Source organism: Rhinopithecus bieti, unplaced genomic scaffold, assembly GCF_001698545.2.
Source record: "Rhinopithecus bieti isolate Rb0 unplaced genomic scaffold, ASM169854v2 scaffold_79104, whole genome shotgun sequence".
Classification (NCBI taxonomy): domain Eukaryota; kingdom Metazoa; phylum Chordata; class Mammalia; order Primates; family Cercopithecidae; genus Rhinopithecus; species Rhinopithecus bieti.
The window spans coordinates 19552-44000 of NW_016829090.1; the positions used below are offsets into that span (position 1 = coordinate 19552).

The 24449-nt window shown below is 38.6% G+C and overlaps 1 protein-coding gene and 1 pseudogene across 4 annotated transcripts in view; both read left to right on the forward strand.

Annotated features, from left to right (window-relative positions):
- NT5C3A (5'-nucleotidase, cytosolic IIIA) overlaps positions 1–24449 on the forward strand; it is a 52103-nt gene that overhangs the window by 17125 nt on the left and 10529 nt on the right. Inside the window, exons 1-3 of one of the 4 annotated variants that reach the window (XM_017864659.1) lie at positions 7480–7773; positions 12646–12700; positions 21789–21887. In XM_017864659.1, the coding sequence (XP_017720148.1) occupies positions 12665–12700; positions 21789–21887 (135 nt within the window). In that variant the 5' untranslated portion in view covers positions 7480–7773; positions 12646–12664. Of the gene's footprint in view, positions 1–7479; positions 7774–12645; positions 12701–15333; positions 15372–21788; positions 21888–24449 lie in introns of those variants that run through there. The other 3 variants (XM_017864658.1, XM_017864660.1, XM_017864657.1) reach the window with 3 other exon arrangements.
- On the forward strand, positions 11862–12630 carry LOC108523890 (40S ribosomal protein S29 pseudogene; annotated as a pseudogene).

Genomic DNA, 24449 nt, shown 5'->3' on the forward strand with positions numbered 1-24449 from the left:
ATTATACTTTAAGTCTAGGTCATTGCACACCGGCAGGTTGTTACATATGTTACATGTGCCATGTTGGTGTGCTGCACCCATAACTCATCTTTACATTAAGGTTATCTCCTAATGCTTCCTCCCGCCCCCCCCGCCGCCCCCACAATAGGACCCGGGTGTGTGATGTCCCTTCCTGTGTCCAGGTGATCTCATTGTTCAATCCCACCCTATGAGTGAGAACATGCATGTATTGGTTTTCTGTTCTTGCGATAGTTGCTGAGAATGATGGTCAGCTGTATCCATGCCCTACAGAGCGACCAAATTCATCCTTTTTTATAGCCTGCATGTATGCATGGTGTATATGTTGCCACATTTTCTTAATCCGTCTGTCATTGATGGAGATTTGGGTTATTCCAAGTCTTTGCTATTGTGAATAGGTGCCACAATAACATACGTGTGATGTGTCTTTATAGCAGCATGGACTTATAATCCCTTTGGGTATATCCCAGTAATGGGCATGGCTGGGTCAAATGGTTATTTCTAGTTCTAGATCTTTGAGGATTCGCCACACTGTTTTCCAAATGGTTGAACTATTTTATAACTTATAACAAATAGTGATTTAAACAATATGTTTGTTTCTTTTTAAGGGCAAGAATACAATTGTAGGTGTAGAAGGAGTCAAAAATTAAAACAAAAAGCTTTTCATCTTGTTTCATTTCAAATCATAGGATTCAGCTATGAAAAAAAAACATTCGGGAGGCTGAGGTGAGAGGATCGCTTGAGCCAGGAGTTCCAAGACCAGCCGTACTATGCCTTCATAGCAAGACCCTGACTCTTAAAAAACAAAAAAGAGCGGGTGTGGCAGGGTGCTCCTGTGGTCCCAGTACTCCAGAGGCTGAGGCAGGAGAATGTTGACCCAGGAGGCAGAGGTTGCAGTGAGCCGAGATGCACACTGCATCCAGCCTGGGCGACAGACAAGACTCCACTCTAAAATAAATTTTAAAAAAAAAGGTCAGTGCTAACCATCTTGAAATGTTTGTTTGGTTGGTTGGTTGGGTTTTTTGGGGTTTTTTTTGTTTTTGTTTTTTTGAGGGAGTCTCGCTCTGTCGCCGATTGGAGTGCAGTGGCGGATCTCAGCTCCTGCAAATCCGCCTTCTCCCGGGTACGCCATTCTCTGCCTCCAAGCTCCCGAGTGCTGGGACTACAGGGCCCGCCACTCGCCCGGCTAGTTTGTTTTTTTTTTTTTTTTTTTCTTTGTATTTTTAGTAGGACGGGGGTTTCCCGTATTGCAGGATGGTCTCGATCTCCTGACCTTGTGTCCGCCGTCTCGGCCTCCAAAGTGCTGGAGATTACAGGTTTGAGCCACCGCGCCCGGCCAATTTAATGCTTTTAAGTAAGAAAATAAAAAAGATATAGTTCATGTTCAACAATTTTACTTGAGTTTTGGAAATTAACTTGATCTGGATTTTGCAATTTTTTTTTTTTTAAGACAGCCTCCACCTGTCACACAGGCTGGAGTGCAGTGGCATGATTGCTTTGCAGCCTCTACCTCCTGGGCTGAAGTGATCCTCCCACCTCAGCCTCCTGAATAGTTGGGGCTACAGGCACATGCCACCACACTTGGCTAATTTTTTAACATTTTTCATGGAGACTGGGTCTCCCTATGTTGCCCAGGGTGGTCTCAAACTTCTGGGCTCAAGCAATCCTCCTGCCTTGACTTCCCAAGGTGCTGGGATTACAGATGTGAGCCTCAGCCCACGGCCTAGATTTTTGCAAAGTTTAAGAAATGCATTGAGATGGGAACCGTAGGTTCTCCTCAGTTTGCATATACATATGTCTGTAAATTCATAAGGCTGCAATCAGTCTCACTCACAGTCATCTACTAGGATAAGTTTTTGCAATGGTCTTAAATGATAAAAAACATGAGGCTGGGCATACTGGCCTAGCGCCTATAGTCCTTGAGAGGTTGAGGTGGAAGGATCACTTGAGCCCAAGAGTTCCAAGCTTTAGTATGCTGTGCCAATCAAGTGTCTGCACTAAGTTCGGCATCAATATAGGAACCTCCTGGGAGTGGGGGACCACCAGGTTGCCTGAGGAGGGGTGAACTAGCCCTGGTTGGAAATAGAGCAGGTCCAAACTCCTAAGCGGATCAGTAGTGAGGTCACGCCTGTGAATAGCCACTGTACTACAGCATGGGCAACATAATGAGACCCAGTCTCTCTGTTTTTTTTTAAAGAAAATTAAAAAAAAAAAAAAAATGAGGGCCGGGTGCAGTGGCTCACACCTGTAATCCTAGCACTTTGGGAGGCCAGGGTGGGTGGATCATGAGGTCAGGAGATTGAGACCAGCCTGGACAACATGGCAAAACCCCATCTCTACTAAAAATACAAAAATTAGCCAGGTGTGGTGGTGCACACCTGTAGTCCTAGCTACTCGGGAGGCTGAGGCAGAAGAATTGCTTGAACTCGGGAGGCAGAGGTTACAGTGAGCTGAGATCGTGCCTCTGCACTCCAGCGTGAATGACAGAGTGAGACTCTGTCTCAAAAAAAAAAAAAAACAAGAAAAGAAAATTTTCATTTGCCATTCATTTTCAAAAATTATAGTAAATGATTGTTTCATCTCTGTTTTCTGTTCCTTATACATTTTAAACCATATTCATGTAAACATTTATAGTACCTTGTTTCAGTTCTATTTTGAACAGTCATCATATTGAAGTTAGTTCACTGTTGTCTTCAGGGAAGAAGTTCACATACCTAGACTGATGTTTTGCATGTTTGAAAAAATCATCTTTCTATTTACATCATGCAGCAATTAGCAGGAACAAGTTTCGCAAGAGGCAGTATAGAGACTATTGCATCTCATCTTCTAAATTGTCTTCCTTATATGGTGGCTTCATTGTTTTGTTTGGAATAACTTCCTAGGGTGTCATCCGATTTAAGTTTAAAAATACATTCCTTGTTGGAAAGGTAATTGGATTATAGTAGCCCAACTATAAGTTAGTAGGTAAGTCTAGATTGTATTGTTGAGAAATAACAATACTTGCTACAGGTTTTATGCGGGATTATGATGTGATTTCTTTTACATGCAACTTTTAATTAATGCAGTACCTTTATTTACTTCCCTGTCCCAATGTTAAAGATAAATAAGTTATTAAAGCTTAAATTCATATATTTGGTTTTCTGTGGGCTTTTGTTTTTTCATTATTTGGAATTTCTGAGAAATCTTCTGATGACAAAATATGAAGTGATAATTTTAGTTTTCAAGTTGATTGAATAATTGACTATCTAAAAGCTCTTAACTAGTTACTCAGAAATATCCCTTTTTCTATTGATAAAGACATCCAGTTTCAGTGTTAAAAGAGGAGGGAAAAAAATCTTCCAAAGATGTGAATTCTGTCCAAGTCCTGTGCTCTTTGGCATGTGAATTTCAGATCCAGAGTTTGCCACTAGAAGTGATAGGAGTGATTTTTGTTTCTATGTCAATGAGTAAAGAAACTCCAAGGCAACAGGGCCCAGTTATTGTGTACAGAGGTGAAAGTCCACTATGCAGTTAAAGAACCTGTCTTTACAACTTTGTACTTCCACATCCTTTCTATCCCTTCTCTAAAAAATAAAATAAAATAAAAAAGTTAAGTGCCCTGGAGCTGTTAGAAACAAAATTCAGTATCTTTGATTCAGTGCATTGCTTGTGTCCTTGTTCCTTTCTTGTGGCATATTGTTTAAACATTCTTACTCATCCGTAGACTTCTCAAGCCCTCTCATGTTATGTGTTGCCCAGAGACAGCCTGATATAGTTTGGTCCAAAAAGTTTCCCATACAAAATTAGCTGGACATGGTGGCGCGTGCCTGTGATCCCAGCTACTGGGGAAGGCTGAGGCATGAGAATCTCTTGAACCCAGGAGGGGGAGGTTGTGGTGTGCCCACATCGCGTCATTGTACTCCAGCCTGGGCAACGAGAGTGAAACTCTGTCTCAAAAAAAAAGAAAAACAAAAAAAGTGTCCCAACTCTTGTACATTAAGTCACATAAGTAGTGTCTTAACTTCTCCTGACTTCAGATTCTTTATAAAAAGGGAGAAGTATTGTTTTTCTCTTAAAATTATACCAGTTGAATTACAATGTATATAAAGGGCCATCGCATGCTTCTGGGACTTTGACAAAGCAAGAAAGTGCTTGATACATGTTAGTCCCTCTTCCAGGGACACCCCACCAGTCCCACTATCTCACTCCCACCCCACTCCTACCACGTACACACTGGGTGGAATTAAAAAGATGAAGTCTGTTATAGGCAGGAAGCAACATCCATATTCCCCCTCTTCCCTGTTCTTAGAATCAGGCTAGCAGGACAGGCACACACACCAGCAGAGCTCAAACCACCTACCCTTAGAGACCAATACTCCTTTTGATAGGATACCAGCCAGCTTTCTTTTCATGCCATGAAGTGTTTTGTTTTGGAGCCCACTAAGCTGGCTGGATTCCTTGCTTCTGTGTCTCTGTTAGAAACATTGTTTCAAACAATCCAACTATATGATGTTGACTGGGTTTTTAGCTTTGTTTTCTGATTATGGACACCATAGGTGCTACTCCTATGACGTGTTTTTTTTGTTTTTTTGTTTTTTTTTTTGAGACGGAGTCTTGCTCTGTCGCCCCGGCTGGAGTGCAGTGGCCGGTTCTCAGCTCACTGCAAGCTCCGCCTCCCGGGTTTATGCCATTCTCCTGCCTCAGCCTCCGAGTAGCTGGGACTACAGGCCACCTCGCCCGGCTAGTTTTTTGTATTTTTTAGTAGAGACGGGGTTTCACCGTGTTAGCCAGGATGGTCTCGATCTCCTGACCTCGTGATCCGCCCGTCTCGGCCTCCCAAAGTGCTGGGATTACAGGCTTGAGCCACCGCGCCCGGCCTCCTATGACGTTTTTTAACACGCTATTTAAATTTCCCAAGGAGCACATTTATTTTCTAAAACTCAGGTTGTAAAAATGGCCCCTTAATGTCATTGCAAATATTGTCTTATGTATTCTATTTTAAACTTTCCTATACTTGTATAAAGATTTTTCCTCCTCAAATTGGTCTCTTGCTGTAGATATAACCTTTTTCAATCAATAGTAGACCATATGTCTGTAAATACTCAGCTCATGGAGCAGTACTGTGCAGTGATCTGAAGCATGGATTCTGAAGTTAGAGAGAACTGAGTTTGAATTTCTGCCACTTGCCAAGTATAAGGCTTAATTTGCTCACCAGTAAATTGAGAATAATACTAGCACATACCTTCTAAGGTTGTTTATAAGTATTATATGAGACAAGGGTTATCAAGTGCTTAGAGACATCTGGCACATTGTAAACACAATACATTTTAACTATTCATAATAATTTTTAAGAGCAGTATAATTTTATATTTTATGTATATATCACAGTTTATTCACCTCTTCTGTATTGGTAAACATTTAAATATCAGCCATGTAGGTTGTTTCCAGTGTCCCAGAATGATAAAACAAATTTGCAGTATACGTCCTGGCAGCTAAAGTTTTGTGTACCGCCTAATTTCTTTAGGAAAAGTTTCTAGACATAAAATTGGTATGTCAAAGGGAATGTATATTTCTAATGCTTTTAATAGTATTTCTAAATTGCACTCCAAAAAGATTGTAGAACTATCATTTCAATATTCTTTTTTTTTCTTTTTTTCTTTTTTTTTTTTTTTTTTGAGTCAGAGTCTTACTCTGTCACCCAGGCTGGAATGCGGTGGCGCGATCTCGGCTCACTGCAAGCTCCGCCTTTCGGGTTCACACCATTCTCCTGCCTCAGCCTCCCGAGTAGCTGGGACTACAGGTGCCCACCACAACATCCGGCTAATTTATTAAAATATATTTTTAGTAGAGATGGGGTTTCACCGTGTTAGCCAGGATGGTCTCGATCTCCTGACCTGGTGATCCACTAGCCTTGGCCTCCCAAAGTGCTGGGATTACAGGCATGAGCCACCACGCCTGGCCCATTTCAATATTCTTGGTTGTTGAAAGTAATCTGTGAATCATCTTTCAAAGTGATATATTTCAAATTCTTACCATTGTTAACTATAGCAATATTAAAGGACATTTAAGTCATCATTTTTGTATATAATACAGAAATATTTTAGAAATGGAGCCCTTTTGTGGCCCTTGAGTCTTCATTACTGTTTAGAAATAATAGGCTGTCCTCTTAGAGGAGTGTTTCATTATGAATTTTATTATTTTATTAAGATAGCAGTGTCAAAGGTTTCACGTTTGGTAGATACAGATTTGGATAGTTTTGTTTTTTGGTTTTCGGTTTTGGGGTTTTTGTTTTGTTTTGTTTCATTTGTTTTTTTTGAAACGGAGTTTTGCTCTTGTTGCCTGGGCTGGAGTACAATGGCACGATCTCAGCTCACTGCAACCTCTGCCTTCCGGGTTCAAGTGATTCTTCTGCCCCGAGAAGCTGGGATTACAGGCGCCGGCCACCAGGTCTGGCTAATTTTTTGTATTTTTAGCAGAGATGGAGTTTCATCATGTTGGCCAGGTTGGTCTTGAACTCCTGACCTTAGGTGATCCACCCGCCTCGGCCTTCGAAAGTGCAGGGATTACAGGCATGAGCCACTGCACCCAGCCTGGATAGCTTTTTAACACCAATTCTAAACAGCAATTTAAAATTTTTTTCATGTTGTTTTTAATAGAGAACGATACTTCACAAAATTTGATTACTGAAATATTACCTAGACTACATTTCTCTGAGGGCAGTAGAGAAAAAGCCGATAATAAAAATTTATTTACGTAAGTGTAGTGTAGCCATGTTCCTAATGATAAAGTTTCCCACAGCCCATGGCATAACTTATCTATAAGGTCCTGACACATGGTATTAGCATATTGCCACCCTACTACTCAGGTTAAAAGCAAGACTAGTTCTCTTTAAAAAAATAAAATAAAATATTTTCTTCACGACAGTTGGACTGCTCTTATTTCTAACAGGAAGGAACTTTTCCCAAATTTTTTTAAAATAGAAATTAATTTTATTTTCAGATTTTGTGGCTGGTCTCATTAAAAGTATAGGAAAATATAAAAATTACTTTGAATCCCACTGCCCTTTGCTAAAGACTATTAACAGTCTTTTGACCACATTTGCATATATCTTGTCTTTTTTGTTTATGGACTTTAAGTGATCTAATCTTTTTTTTAATGGTGATAAAATATATATAATATAAACAGTACCATTTAAACAATTTTTAAGCATTTAATTTGGTGGCATTAAGTACATCTACACTGCTGTGCAACCATAACCACTGTCCACTGCAGAACTCTTTTCATCTGCTAAAACTGAAACTCTATCCTTTGAGCAATAATTCCCCATCCTCCTCCTCCAGCCCTGGCAACAGCAACCTAATCTTTTTAACTTTGTATTAAAATAGAATATACAGAAAAGTTCACATATCAGAAGTACACTGACAAACCACTGACAAACCATGAGGAAGGGAATGTTTTCAAGTGTTAGTGTAGAGGTTCCTCTTTTCTTTCCAGAGCCAGTTACCAGTTCTAATAGTAGAGATTTACCTTCTCTTTAATCATCACATAACTTCAATTGATAATGTTATGTAGATTGACTGGTGACTAGCTCAGAGCTAGCAAGGCTGTAACCAAGAGCATATATAAAGTACTGTGCAGCAGTGCGTCACAAAGTTTTTGCATAGGGCTTAGTCAAGGCTTTTGGAACCGCCCTCATTTGCACCTTGTGCTATATTAGTACTTCTCAGACAGGAAGAATTTTCTTTTGCTGGTGTGCCTCGTCCGGTTACCTTCAGGGTAAGTGTGTACGGTTCATGTAAATGAGTTTCTCTTGTCTAACTTTATGTGATTCTTATTTGATTCTGTATCTTACTGAAATTTTGGGCATTTTAAAATACAAACTTAGGAAATAAAAGAATGATCCAGTATAATGCAAAACTTCTTTATAATTTGTGAAGAAGTGAATGTGCAAAACTTTGAAGAGTCTTAGGTCTCAGAAATTACATTTTATATGTTCTAATTTTAAGAGCTTCTTGTTTTACATGTAGATGTTAAAAAAAAACAAAGTACCTTCAGAAGTCTCTTTCCAGGTTGAGGGGAAACACTCTAAGATTCAATTGTGGTGTTCATTCAGTCGCTATGTGACTCAGTTTTACTGACAGCCACAAGCTTTGTGTTACTAGGATTAGGAAACGTTTATTATGGGTAGTAATATAGATTATCGATTTTTATTTTGTGCATGTGAGCTTTACCCAGGATTTTACAGAGTGGGATTATCACTGGTATGTTTTATGAATTGATAAAAGTTAGATTACAGATTTATAACAAATTATATATTAAAATTAAGATTCAAAATTTATAGTAAAAGCCTAGAATATTATGGCTAAGTTATATTTAAATAATTTAATTCTCTACACTTTATAGTTTTTTTTTTTTTTCCTTAAGTCAGATAAGTTAGATCATGCTGCAGATCGTTTCTTAAAGCAGTTTGCTTAGTTTTTATTGGCAGCCTGCATCCAAGCCCGGCATCTCTGGGTATTGCTTGTCACCTATGCTGTTGTTCCAGGACAAATTCAAGGACAGAAGAACTCAGTGCCTTAAGGGTTGTCAGTATAAATTACTTAGTTTCCATGTGCTGTGTGTGTGGTTTACTTATCTTGAAAAGATACTATTAGATATTAGAGGCAGTGAGCGTGGGAAGGATAGAGGAATAAATTCTAAACACTGAAATTATTTATTTGCATAAATGTCTACAGAATTCTGACTCCGTAGCTGCTTTACCATTTAGGAAAATTGGTTTAAATTGCCCATTTTTAAATAACTAGCTTTTGAAATCTGTTTTTTCCTCTTTCCTCCTATATCCTCTTCTACCCCTCCCACTCTTTGCGATTTAGTTTCATTTTTGTTTTATGCTTGTATCCAGAAAAGTTTCACTTTGCAGCTTGTGTGTTTCTTTTTCCCCAGCGCTGAGTTGAAAATCTAATTAGGGAAAATTATTTAAATGCCCCCCAAAATTATTACAACCATACAGAAAGGATGAACTTACAGTTTGATTTTGCATGTGCTAATCACCCTAAGAAACATAAAGAAAAAAAAAAACCCAAGCTTAAGAAAGTCAAATAGTACAGGTTACTGAAAAATTATAGGAAGAATGGATTCACCATGGATGTTTGGTACTGTTGCTGATACTGTGTCCATATTATAGTAATATATGCCTCTTCTTATGTAAGTAATATACAGTTTAGCATTCACAATATTCTTTCCTTATCAATGTAGTTTACATGTTTCTGCGAGTATCACAATTAAAGCAGTCACAATTTTTAAAGCTATATTCATGAATTTAATCATTTTCACTTTCCTGTAAGACAGAGTCAAGTAGACCTTTAAAAGTAATCAGTTTGCATTCAGATACTTTAAGACTTGCTTTAAATCAGGTAATTTTTTTCATGTAGACATACCAGTCAATTTTCATTAATTGACTTGTAAACTATCGTCAGAATGAAATACCATGATAAAGTTTTCAGTTGTCAAGTTTGTGTTGTGAAGTTCTTACCTCTTGCTTCAGTCTTTAGCCTTGTCCTACATATTCCTTGTAAAGAACTCTGCTATAGTAGAGACCTTAATCTCATACAGAAAGCACACAAAGTAATTATTTTCCAGTTTCCACATTTTCCAGTTCACACTTAAAGACTCTGAAGACTTAAAATGTTAAAACTTCCTTTGAAGAGAGTTCATAGTTCAAGGGCAGTATTTTCTATTTTTGAACACGTCTTCTACACTTGATGTGTTTTTTCCAGCAACTCTTCTCTTGAAGCATCTGCAGCAGATGACCATTGGCAAAGTAAGCCAGAACTTTATATACCAGGTATAGGTTTACAAGCCTATTGGTTTAAAAATACTCTGCCCTAATTTTCCGTGTCTTCCTTAGAATAGTGCCAGAATGCTGACATTTTACACCTGAGTCTTTACACTTTTTAAATGATATAGACCTTAGAGCAATTTTTGTATAAGGACTGCAGTATCACTTTATGTGCGATTATCTTTGAACAAAGATAAATTCTGATCAGATTGCTAGCGAGGACTGGGAAGAATGAAAGCTCTTCAGTTGAAATTTGCATAGTATTCACGAATTACTGGTATACTTACCAAAAAAAAAAAAAAGGTCCTAAAGTTGGCCATCAAATTTCTTATCACTCTTTGTTTTTATTTGATGAGATGATGAGAAAGATGATCATTCTTTTACCAACTTATACTGACTTTTTTCCCCTGTAAACTCAAAATGTATGTTCCAAAAAGAGCCATACTTCAGAGACAGAGACTAGAGAGGGCTTCTACTACCTGAATGTGTAACAAAAAGATCTTAGATTCCTAGATATTAAAATGTGTTTAATTCTTCACTGCGTGAATTGTTTGCCCTTGAGTTTTTCAAATGTTTCACAGATTATGCGGTATTTTTATAAACTCTACAGGACTTTTCCACAGTCTCCACACTCTTCCTTTTTTTCAAGCTAATGAGATGGTTTTATTTAAATAGTGCTCTTTGAAAAATCTAAACCACTTTTCACATATTAAACATCAAAGAAAAGCTGTAAGCATTTAATAATTAGGCTTTGATTGCTATGAATGAAGAAATAGACTTGCATACAGCTTCTGTAATACCTTGTTTGTTAGAAATCTGGATGACTATGAAAGAAAAAAGTTAGACCAACGAAAGTCTACTTAAACTTGACTACAATCATCTAAGCTAAAGACTACTAATCCCCAAACTACCATTATATTTTGAGTGTGGTGATCAAATGTTTTCTGAGTTATATACTGTATGTGTGTATGTATATATATGTGTGTGTCTATATATATATCTGTGTATATATGTATAAAGATATATACATCTTTATATCGATATATATACACACACTCATATGCAGATACATTCTTTTTCAGATGTGAAAAATTACAAGTTATCTTACTATTTGGAAATCATGTTTACTTAATTCTAAGATGCCATCAATTATGAGACTGTCAACTTATTAGCAGGCTTTCTGAGAGAGGAAGAAAAAGACATTTTGTAATTTCATGGACTTAAAATGGAAGAGGGTAGGGACCAAATTTTAGAATTTGAGAAAATTTGATGTATGTGCTATAACACCTTTTAATTATAAAGAACACAGATCTAATGTCCAATTTACATTACTAGAGTTTAAGAAAAAGTCAGATATTTTCTCCCCTTCAACTAAGTTGCCATTTTAAATAGTGCTTTAATTATAAAATTTTACTTATCTGAAATGAAGTAAAAGTAAAGTCATTATGGAACAAAAATAGATTAGTAATTTTCCCTAAGTTTTATACTACCAACACAGCAACAACAAAAAACCTTAGAATAATGATGAGGGATGTTTTAAAAACTGGTTCCTTTTGTTTGATGAACAGATATATTTAAACTTCACCCAGAGCCTAAAAGGTTCATTCAGTTAATAAACACTGTCACATACCTATTTTGTGCTAGACACAATGCTCAATTCAAATGCAGCTCATATCTTAGTCATATCATATTTAAAAATTAAAGATTTAGTCCAGGCGCAGTGGCTCACGCCTGTAATCCCAGCAGTTTGGGAGGCCAAGGCAGGCGGATCACGAGGTCAGGAGATCGAGGCCATCCTGGCCAACATGGTGAAACCCCATCTCTACTAAAAATGCAAAAATTAGCCAGACATGGCAGCATGCGCCTGTAGTTCCACCTACTTGGGAGGCTGAGGCAGCAGAATCATTTGAACCTGGGAGTCGGAGGTTGCAGTGAGCCGAGATCATGCCACTGCACTCCAGCTTGACAACAGAGCAAGACTCCATCTCAAAAAAAAAAAAAAAAATTAAAGATTTTAATATAAGAAAATTGAAGGAAAAATTGGACTTTTGTGTTATGTCTTCCCTTACTTTGTTCTGTCTGTATATTCCTATATTGATTCAGTAGTAGCAATGCAGAATTTTCCCACAAACTTCATCCTTACATGTAGAGAAAGTGTTGATAAAATATTCTTGCAATAAAGTGCTCTTTGCAAATATGTACTTCATTTTCACTGTTTATTCAGTTTTCTTAATACCATATAAGTTCTTGTAGGAGAGCTTCAGATTCTCCATACAAAATGTTTAATCCAAAACTATGCTGGATAGAGTAAAACCCTTGCTGAGCTTCTTAGAAAAAAAAAAAAGATGCTTTATATGTCAAATATAGGCTATGTTAAATCATAACAAAGCCTTTTGCCTCATTGCACTCCCGAAAGCAAGATGGGTCACCAGCAGCCTTACTGGAGCCACCCACAGAAGTTGGGCCAGGGTTCTCGCTCTTGTCACATCTGCCCAAACCAGCATAGTCTGATCCGGAAACACAGCCTTTATATGTGCTGTCAGTGTTTCTGTCAGTACGCAAAGGACATAGGTTTCATTGAGTTGGACTAAGTGATCTTCCTTGAATGGATTATCCAGGGCATCCACCCAATGAAAGAAACCATGTTACTTCTTTGTACATAAAATAAACATTCTTAAAAAACAAAATAAGTCATACCAAAAATACCACCTTAGTATATTATTAGCATAACAGGAAGAACCTGAAATTTATGTATGTCACGTGTACTTTTTTTTTTCTCTTTTGCTGTGACATCACCTGGGAAAATCCAGAAGATTGGATAACCAAGAAATGACTAATCAAGAGTCTGCTGTACATGTGAAAATGGTGGGTATTTGCCTATTTCCAGTTCCATTTATTAATGGTAAATCTTCACCACTTTTACCTCTGTCTCTAACATAATTATGGGACTGAAATTTTATACAACTCTTTCTTCGCAGTGCATCACAAAATAAACCTCAAATACTTATTGAATTGAATTTCAAATTATCTTTAAAANGTTTTTGCTTGAAATCTAATGCACATTATTGTGCTTCTCAGAATATAAAATGTTTCCCCATTCCTTTTTATGCTAAATTTTCTTTGCTCAGCAATAACACACTTAAATCATACAATGTGAAATACATTATTGTAGGCTTCCTAATTTAAATGACAAGCATTCAGAAATTTTTTAAATACTTCTTGCGTGACAGTAGAGTTGCATTATATATATTAGGATGAGATAGGAAATGTTCAGGCTTTGGAGTCAGAACTGGCTTCATATCTTAACTCATTCTGGCTAGGCGCCTGTAATCCCAGCACTTTGGGAGGCCGAGGTGGGCAGATCACGAGGTCGGGAGATCAAGACCGTCCTGGCTAATACAGTGAAACCCCGTCTCTACTAAAAATACAAAAAATTAGCCGGGCATGGTAACACGCTCCTGTAGTCGCAGCTACTGGGGAGGCTGAGGCAGGCGAATGGCTTGAACCTGGGAGGCTGAGGCTGCAGTGAGCCAAGATTGTGCCACTGCACTCCAGCCTGGGCAACAGAGCGAGATTCCGTCTCAAAAAAAAAATCTTACTCCTTATTAGTTTCTATAGGCCTGAATGAGAGCAGTAAGCTTACCTTTAAGAAATGGGTGTGAGCCGGGCGCGGTGGCTCAAGCCTGTAATCCCAGCACTTTGGGAGGCTGAGACGGGCGGATCACGAGGTCAGGAGATCGAGACCATCCTGGCTAACACGGTGAAACCGTCTCTACTAAAAAATAACAAAACTAGCCGGGGGGCGAGGTGGCGGGCGCTGTAGTCCCAGCTTACTCCGGAGGCTGAGCAGGAGAATGGCGTAAACCCGGGAGGCGGAGCTTGCAGTGAGCTGAGGATCTGGCCACTGCAACCTCCAGCCTGGGAGACAGAGCCAGACCTCACGTCTCAAAAAAAAAAAAAAAAAAAAAAAAAAAAAGAAATGGGTGTGAAACCACCAACTGTGCGTTATTATTCATACTTAATGAAAACATATATAAAGTTTCTAATAACCACAGATTAAGCATTCATTAAATATTAATCTACTCTATTATGTTAGTGAGTGTTTTAACTGTGTAACTGGCATATTTATTTGCATATGTGAAAAGAAATTACATCTGTTCTCCATAGTCAAAGTGATAAAATCTTAAAAACAACAATTTTAAAAAATCCTTTTTTTTGAAGGGAACAACTGCCCTGTGATCTCTTGTTTTCTCTTTGTGTTCTTTTTATTGTTGTGCCTCCTCTGCTGTTCCATTTATTTTTTCAGCTTTCTCTTTCTGACTAGCTTTTTTCTGGCCTATAAACTAGAGCATGACACAGCAAGCAAGCAGCACTTGGTCACACTTAATAAATCTCTTGGTCATCTTTCCCTCAACCAGTGTAGGATCAAAGGTGAAAGTTGACTCAAAATGGTGATTAAGTCATCGTCAGTTTAGTTATTGCTCTTAGATTGAAGCGCATGCAATTGTTGTTTTTATACGTCAAATATAGTCCAATATTGCCAGTTTTATGTGGTTCAACCTAATAGCAGCTCTTTGCATCCATTGAATGATTGGCACTTGATTCATTGGAATTGAGCATATCTCTTTGATACATAGAATTAAACCAGTCTAAAACTTATTTTCTTGTTTGGGTTGACTTTTTTTAAACTTATATGAACACAAGCAGTATAGGAATTCCCTGACATATAAACAATGTTAATCCTCTTTGTATAATGTTGTTATCTGGGTCCTAGAGCCCTCTAGAAGGTGTCTGTAGAGGCAAGTAGCAGTGTATTCACCCCACAGTTGTTCAGACTGTTGAAGGAAAATAGGGCAAAAGATTTTTTTTTTAACTATTATTGCATTAATTTACACAGTTTTTACCTTGAGTTTGCTTTCCTAAAAATATTCATATGTCTTTTATATTGGCAACTTTATACCATGTTATTCTTCACTTCTCATGAACAGGATTCAGATCTCTCTGTCCAGACTTTTTACACGCACACTTCTCTGTGTACACTTAAGTTCTAGACAAACAGCTATTTCTCTTTTTCCCACATTAGACCCTGCACTTTGATTCCTCCCTTATCTCAGCATATCTAAGTCCTGTTTCTCTTCCAGAGCCTACCTCTGTTGGCTCTTACTCCTTTGACCCCAGAAGAAGAAATCTCTGTCTCTTCTATTCCTCTTACATTTTATCTGGACATTTTGGCAATGTATTAATTATTTGGGTTTCTATTTTATAATCCACATTAGAGAATATGCACCTTGAGTGTAAGATTTATATTTTATGTTTCTCTTACAGAGCGGCTTCACACACTGTTGTATACTTAATATGTGGTGAAGGAATGAAAGAATTTGGCCTACACTATCTTTTTTTGTTGTTTTTTTTTATACTTTAAGTTCTAGGGTACATGTGCACAACGTGCAAGTTTGTTACATATGTATGCATGTGCCATGTTGGTGTGCTGCACCCATCAACTCATCAACACCCATCAATTCGTCATTTACATCAGGTATAACTCCCAATGCCATCCCTCCCCCCTGCCTACACTATCTTAATGTGGAAACAGACTGAATATATAATAGGCAAGGGAAATCACCATTACTAAAATTTAGTAGTGCATAATCTTCCAAACAAATCAGAGTATCATCTATGTGTATGGGCAAATGTACCAGTTTGAATAGGTGGCTTTAAATCTATACTTTCTGTGTAGTTGGATAAAAACTGTAGTGCCTACTTCTTTGTACCACTGCAGTAATGAAGTCTTTTGTTGCTACCAAATATAAACAGTGGAAAACCAAGAAAGAATATTTCTCTGAAAACATCTGACTGGAATTTCTTAAGTGATTCAAACTAATTTTTATGTGGGCTATTTCCAGAAAAATGTAGGATAATACTAAGGTAATTTAAAATTCACTGAGGCTGGGTGCTATGGCTCATGCCTGTAATCCCCGCACTTTGGGAGGCCAAGGCAAGAGGATCACTTGAGCTCAGGAGTTTGAGACGAGCCTGGGCAACATAGTGAGACCTGTCTCTACAAAAATTAAAAAATTAGCTGGGCATAGTGGCAGATGACTGTAGTCCCAGCTACTCTGGAGGCTAAGGTGGGAGGATCTGTTGAGCCCAGGATGTCAAGGCTGCAGTGAGCTGTGATCACACCACTGCACTCAAGCCTGGTTGACAGAGTGAGACCTTGTCTCAAAAAAAAATTTTAAATAAGTCAGGTGCAGTGGCTGATGCCTGTAATCCCAACACTTTGGGATGCTGAGGCAGGCAGATTGCTTGAGCCCAGGAGTTCAAGAGCAGCCTGGGCAACACTTCAAAACCCTGTTTCTACAAAAAAATGCAAAAATTAGCCAAGAGTAGTGGTGAGCCCCTATAGTCCCAGTTACTTGAGAGGCTGACGTGGGGGGATCGCCTGAGCCCAGGAGTTGAAAGTTGCGGTGAGCCAAGATCACACCACTGCACTCCAGCCTGGGTGACAGAGCGAGACCCTGCCTCAAAAAATAAAATAAAATAAAAAATAATTTTTTTTTGTTTTGGAGACCGAGTCTCACTCTGTCACCCAGGCTTGGAGTGCAGTGGCAAAATCCTGGCTCACTGCAACCTCCACCTCCCAGGTTCAAGCAGTTCTCCTGCCTCAGCCTCCCAAGTAATAGGGATTACAGGTATGTGGCACCATGCCCAGCTAATTTTGTATATTTAGTAGAGACAGGGTTTCACCCTGTTACCCAGGCTGATCTCGAACTCCTGACCTCTGGTGATACGCCTGCCTTGGCCCCCCGAAGTGCTGGTATTACAGGCATGAGTCACCGTGCCCGGCCTTTTTTTGTTTGTTTGTTTTTGAGACAGAGTCTCGCTCTGTCACCCGGGCTAGAGTGCAGTGGTGACATCTCGGCTCACTGCAACCTCCACCTCCCGGGTTCAAGCAATTCTCCTGTCTCAGCCTCCAAAGTAGCTGGGATTACAGGCATGTGCTACCATGACCAGCTAATTTTTGTATTTTTAATAGAGAGAGGGTTTCACTATGTTGACCAGGCTGGTCTCAAACTCCTTACCTTAGGTAATCTGCTGGCCTTGGCCTCCCAAAGTGTTGGGATTCCAGGCACCAGCCACCGTGCCCGGCCAAACAAATTCTAAAAATAATAAATAAATGAAACTCATATAGATGAACATATATTTTTATAAATTAAAAGTACAAGTAATTTTTTTAGTGTTGGTTAAAATATGAATTGTTTTCTCATTTATTTATTTATTTATATTTTGAGACAGGGTCTCACTGTGTCCCCCAGGCTGGAGTGCAGTGGCATGATGTCGGCTCACTGGAACCTCTGCCTCCCAGGCTCAGGCAATCCTCCCACCTTAGCCTCCGAGTATCTGAGACTACAGATGTGCACCACCATGCCTGGCTAATTTTTGTATTGTTTGTAGAGATGAGGTTTCGCCATGTTGTCCAGCCTGGTCTCGAACTGCTGAGCTCAAGTGGTCCTCCTCGGCCTCCTGAAGTGCTGGGATTACAGGCATGAGCCACCATGCCTGGCCATGTTTTCTTTTTTAATCAAAATTTAATATAATTTGAAATCTAGTTCAAACAGAATTAAACTTTGAAGTTGTCATAATCTCATCCTGGAAATTAGGATTATCCCTAGTCTGGAACATTATCATTGGATTGATGATACCAAGCCACACCCAAAACTTGGCAGCTGTACCTTCGAGCTTCTCATTTTTATCTTGTCCCAGTGTATCTACAAGATCATATCAAATAATCTAATACTGCAATTGAGTTGTGGATAAAAATGGCATAACTTTGAAATCCATTTCATCTTTATATTGGTCAAAATAAATGTGTTTTAGGTCTTTCTTAATCATTTTTGGTGTTGATTCAGATTTGGCATCAATCAACCAACATACCCTGATTCTTTTCAGAAAGGCATTTCTCCCTCCCTAACATTTTACACTGTGGCTTTACTATAAAATGAATTTGTTCTCTTTTTATCACAAATGATGGAAATTTTAGCTTCTTATTTGTTTTCATAAAATTATGTCATAATCACATTGAAAATTTTTCAGACAATTCAAAATAACTTGCCCTTCAAATTTGAAGTATCATTATTTATGTGCCACCAAACCATGTCTGTGTTTTTCTAAGAGGGATATAGACAGAAGGACTTTGTGGAGGTAACAAAAGTATGTGGTCTCATGCAACAGTTGGGGCATGTTCAACAAAAACAACAACAAAAAGTATGTGATGTATTTCATCATACTTCTACAGTGTGCTTATATTATGATACTCTTTGACATATTCCATACAGGAGTCTTGGATTCTCTTTCTTTGGCTATATTATAAAGTATTTGAGTAAAATACCCAATATCTCAAGTTCTTGTGAAGTATTTCTCATACAGATCAGTGACATTGATTGTGTATTGCAGAAGAGGAGTATAGTATACTACATAACCCAAGACAGATAGAATGGTCATTTTTATATTTCTTATACCTATTTCATCATTATTTTACTCCCGTGCCATTTGTGTTTTCACTACTTATTTATCTGAAAATTAATGGTTGTATGTTGTATAGGAGCCAGCCACCAGTGCCTTTAGCTGCCAGTTCTCTTTCGTCCATTGTGATTTATAGTAAACCAGCATTAGCCAGGCGGAGTGGCTCACACCTGTAATCCTAGCATTTTGGGAGGCTGAAGCGGGGAGATTGCTTGAGCCCAGGAGTTCGAGACCAGCCTGGGCAACATAGCAAGACCTTATCTCTATAAAAATAAAATAAACCAATCTTACATTTGTCAGTGTAGCAGAAACCAGCCTTCTTCGAAATGGTGTTGGTGTGATTCTCCTATCCGTTATCAAAAACTTGAAGCTGTCATTTGTCTGAGGCAAGATATCTTAGTATGGGTACACTGAAATCGAATATTTAATTTTTTTGGTGAAAAAATAGTCTATGATATATATCCTGTGTTGCTTTCACCATAATGGATTGGTTATTGAATCAAACATATGCTGATTTCTGTGCATCTGCCAGTTAAGGCTGAGGTAAGAACAGAAATTAGTTGTCAAGAGATAAACTTATTAGCTGAGGTATTTTAAAGGAGTTACAGAAGTGATATTCCAAAACAGCAGTCGTCCCTAAAACTCAGCAGAAAAGCAGAGTAAATACTACTCATCATCATATCCCTAGCATCTAGCAAGAATGTGTGGCACAAAGTAGACACATGGTAAATATTAGTTAGGCGAGTGAATGGGTTAATGTATGAAAAAAAAGAATGTAGGAACCAGTGCCTATCTGCCTTTCCATCTATTGAAAAATCACTGTAAAATACATAACCTTTAATCCATTGAAACTCATTCAGTTGAGTTAAAAGTATTACTACATCAAGTTTACTTGCATTGCAGGTCATCCTACTTAAATATGGCTTTTTAAAATTAAGTGTATTGTAGGTGGTAGATCTTTCATCCATGGAGAAAATTTTAATGTTAGCACTTCTCTTTCCTCTACACTTTCTTTATTTTTTTCAAGCTCCACCTCCCTGGTTTACACCATTCTCCTGCCGCAGCCTCCCAAGTAGCTGGGACTACACGCACCCCGCCCACCACACCCAGGCAATTTTTTGTTTTTTAAGAGGATGGGGCGTTTCACCATGTTAGCCAGGATGGTCTTGCATCTCCTGACCTCCGCTGATCCACCCTGCTCCCAACCCCCAAAGTGCTGGGGAATTACAGCATGAGCCACCGTGCCTGGCCTCCTTTCCATCTACACTTTCTTTTTTTTTTTTTTTTTTTTTTTTTTTTAGACGGTGTCTCGCTCTGCTCACCCAGGCTGGAGTGCAGTGGCCGGATTCTCAGCTCACTGCAAGCATCCGCCTTCCGGGTACGCCATTCTCCTGCCTCAGCCTCCCGGAGTAGCTGGCGGGATACAGGCGCCCGCCACCACGGCCGCGGCCTAGGTTTTGTTGTTTTTTAGTAGAGACGGGGTTCACTGTGTTAGCCAGGATGGGCTCTCGATCTCCTGGTACCTCGTGATCCGCCCGGTCTCGGAGACACTCAAAAGTGCTGGCGCATATTACAGGCTTGAGCCACCGGGCTCCCGGCCTTCCTCTACACTTATCATTATCATCTCCAGCTTTGGGGAGCAGGGCTAGCCTTTTTATGATTTTTCTAACTCTTGCCGCCATTATGGTAGGAACCACAGCATCTGATAGATTTAACCATGGTCAGGATTCTCTCATAGCAAAGAATAAGGAAGCGTCCAGGGAATTTTTATAACCATGCATGACAACACATGAACCATGTTAATATTACCTAATAACATGCCCGAATAAAAAATATATAAAGTTAGTATCCCCAACAAACCAGTATAGAGCCTGAATTTTGAGGTGGGGGTACTATTACTGCCTATACTGTATAACTGACTATAAAATGAGCATAATTTTCTCCCTCCTTGTTGTGTTGTACGTGTGCTGTAAGAGCTTTCTGATTTTTTCCTCTAATCAGTTTCATTCTATTTTGTGATAAAGTAGTAGTAACAGAAGATAATACTAAGATTAAGTTGTTGAGCCAACCCTAAAGTCTTCATACTCTGTAGTAGCTAGCCTACATCCAGTTGTTTTAAGATGGATTTGCTATGTTGCCCAGGCTGGTCTAAACTCCTGGGCATCCGGTGATCCTATCAGCTTCCAAAGTAGCGGTTACAGGCATGTTGCACTCGTGCCTGGCACAATACTTTTTGGCAGTATATCTCAATTTGAAATAAATCCTATTGTAAAATATATGCCAAGAACAGTATGTTATTTGGGAAAAAGTACAAAAAAAGAGCAAGATCTTGAAGGCGCTTTTCAATTTTTTAAATATTTAATATATTTAATTATACAAAGACAAAAACTTTTGGTGGAATAATCATGATATTGTTCCTTCTGCTCAGGATCATTTTAAAATATAAATATTAGGAAGCTAAATTGTATGTATTAATTTGTAAAAGCCAGATTGCAAAAGTAATAATTGAGATGAGTAAAACTATACAATTCTATATGATGTTTCAGAGGGATATTCTCCAAGTATTATATTAGGTATTAGGGTGAAGTTTAGTTTATTGTATATATAAAATGGAGGCTTTAATGGGGTTCATCTTAAGATTTTTAGAAAAATTCATTCATTGAGGTATGTTGGGATAGTCATGTTAAAATATGATTTTTGGCTCCTTGACTGGATTGCATCACCAACCAGAAATGAAACTAAAGAAAATAAATTTAAATGTTACTTGTTTATCTTCAAGTAGTTGAACTACAGGCAGTTTTATTGTCTGTTTTATATTTTACTGTTATTTCTGTGGTAAGTATGCATAGCTTTTATAATTAGAAAAAGATATACTCTCTGATAATGTAATTGAATCACAAATGTAGTTTTGTCTTACTCTGTAGCTAGAAAATACTGATACGTTTTAAGTATTTTTGTGTGTATAAATGGTATAGTGGGAGCTGGGCTTTGTGTCCCACACTTTTAATCCCAGGACTTTGGAAGGCCAACGTGGGAGGATTGCTTGAGGCCAGGAGTTCAAGATCAGCCTGAGCAACATAGCAAGACCTCACTCACCTCTACAGAAAATTTTAAAAATTAGCTGGGTATGATGGCGCATGCCTTCTACCTACTCAGGAGGCTGAGATGGGAGGAGCATTTGAGCCCAGGAGTTTGAGGCTATGGTGAGCTAGGATTGTGCCACTGCACTCCAGCCTGGGTGACAAAACAAGACAGCATGTCTAAAAAAGGAGTAATAAGATAAATAAATGATAATTTGATGTGGTGGCTTGCTTTTTAAAAATAATGCCTTAACATTTTTATGTCTTTAAATAAGACAAGCTTCTGGTTGGTATCAAAGGAACCTGAGGAAAGAAGAATGAAAACTAATTAATTTTCTTTTACTCTTTAGATGCCAGAATTCCAGAAAAGTTCAGTTCGAATCAAGAACCCTACAAGAGTAGAAGAAATTATCTGTGGTCTTATCAAAGGAGGAGCTGCTAAACTTCAGGTGAATAATCATCAAGAAGCCTTGGCTGTGTGTGGTGGCTCATGCCTGTAATCCCAGCACTTTGGGAGACTGAAGCAGGAGGATCATTTGAGCCCAGGAGTTTGAGACCAGCCTGGGCAACATAGTGAGACCCCATCTCTATTTAAAAAAAAAAAAAAATGACCAGGCACAGTGGCTCACACCTGTAATCCCAGCACTTTGGGAGGCCGAGGCGGGTGGACAAGGCTGAGGTCTGGAGTTCAAGACCAGCCCGGCCAACATGGTGAAACTCTGTCTCTACTAAAAGTACAAAAATTAGCCAAGCCTGGTGGCACATGCCTGTAATCCCAGCCACTTGGGAGACTGAGGCAGGTGAATCACTTAACCCCAGGAGGCGGAGGTTGCGGTGAGCTGAGATCATGCCACTGCACTCCAAAAATAAAATAAAAGCTTAATAATAAAGGCTTCTTTTTCTTCTTCTTCTTCTTTTGAGATGGAGTCTCACTCTGTTGCCCAGGCTGGAGTGCAGTGGCGCGATCCTGGCTCACTGCTCCTCCCGGGTTCAAGCAATTCTCATACCTCAGCCTCCCGAGCAGCTGGGATTATAGCTGCCAGCTACCACACTCAGCTAATTTTTTTTTGAGTTTTGAGACTGAGTATTGCTCTGTTGCTCAGGCTGGAGTGCAGTGGCACAATCTTAGCTCACTGCAACCTCTGCCTCCCGGTTCAAGTAATTTTCCCGCCTCAACCTCCAAAGCAACTGGGATTATAGGTGCCTGCCACCGTCCCCAGCTAATTTTTACATTTTTAGTAGAGACAGGGTTTCGCCACATTGGCCAGACTGGTCTCAAACTCCTGGCCTCAAGTGATCCATCCGCCTCAGCCTCCCAAAGTGCTGGGATTACAGGCGTGAGCCATCATGACCCAGCCTTATTTTATTTTTGATGTTAAAGCAGACTCATTCATCTCCTGTTTGACAAAATCTGAGTACAACAAGTTTAGGTAGACAGTTTTTGCCTATCCTTTAGGAATATAAAATCCAGAAAATATATATCTTGAGTTTTCTAAAATAGAATACCCTATTGGAAAACAAAATTAATAACCCTGAAATACTCTTAAGTTTTTATTAGTCTTAAGTACTAAGCTAACTCATGCTGTGTATAAGCATTAAACCATTTTAAGGATAATATTTAAAAGGGTATAGTTTTAAGTTGCTCTTTCATGTTTTAATCGTAGTAGTTCAAATTAAGATGTAACTTTATTAAGGGGATAGTTGAGTTTTTAAAAAGTTGTCTCTGTTTTAAAGGAATGTGTTACATGTAAATTGACAATCTGGATATTCTGTAAAAAAAATACTCTTTTTTTAAAACATTTCTGAAAAATAATATTTAACACAGTCTCCTAAGTTTCAGGAGCTGGCCAGCTATTTCAGTGTGCATTCATTCATTGGTATAGTTTACCTTAAATAAGCAAGTTAAATCCAGCATGTAACAGTATCAGTAACTGAGAGCTTCATATAGTTGAATTGCTTCCACTGCATATTTGTGCATTGACCAAGTTTGTTGAAAATCTCTAGTGAGAAGAGTAACCATATCACCTGCAATTGCAAATTCCCATACCAATTAATCAGATGTTTTCAAATTTTTATTTTTATTTATTTATTTTATTTTATTTTTTCGAGACGGAGTCTTAACTCTGTAGGTTGGAGTAGAGTGGCATGAGCTTAGCTCACTGCAACCTGTGCCTCCCAGGTTCAAGCGATTCTCCTGCCTCAGCTTCCTCAGTAGGTGGGATTACAGGCACACGCCACCACACCTGGCTATTTTTGTATTTTTAGTAGAGACAGGGTTTTACCATGTCGGCCAGGCTGGTCTCGAACTCCTGACCTCAAGTGATCTCCCCACCTCGGCCTCCCAAAATGCTGGGATTACAGGCATGAGCCACCACACCCGGCTGGATTTTTTCACTTTTTAAAGTTGATACATAATAACTGTATATATATATATGGGGTACATGTGATACTTTCAAATATATATAAAATGTGTAATAATCAAATCAGGTAATTAGGATATCTGCCATGTCTAATATTTATTCTTTTGGGGGGAACATTCTAAACATTTTCTTCTAGCTATTTTGAAATATACAATAAAATACTGTTTACTATAGTCATTCTACTGTATAAACACTAGAACTTATTCCTTCTAACAGTATTTTCATAACCATTCATCAACTGTTCTTTATTTCCCCATCCCTCCCACCTTTCCCAGCCTCTGGTAACCATCTTTCTACTCTCTGCTTCCATGAGATCAAGTTTTTTAGTTTTCATATGTGAATAAGAACACGTAATATTTGTCTTTCTGTGCCTGGCTTATTTCACGTAAGATAATGACCTCCAGGCTCGCCCATGTTGCTGCAAATGACAGCATCTCTTTGTTTTTTATGGCTGCATTACTACTCAGATTTATTTGGTGACAGTGCTAGGGCACTCAAGGTAGCACCTTGTAGTTAAGATTATTCCCAGGACTTTATAAATGAACCGCATGAGAAGATTCAGTGTAAAGAAAATAACTTAACAGTGTGGAC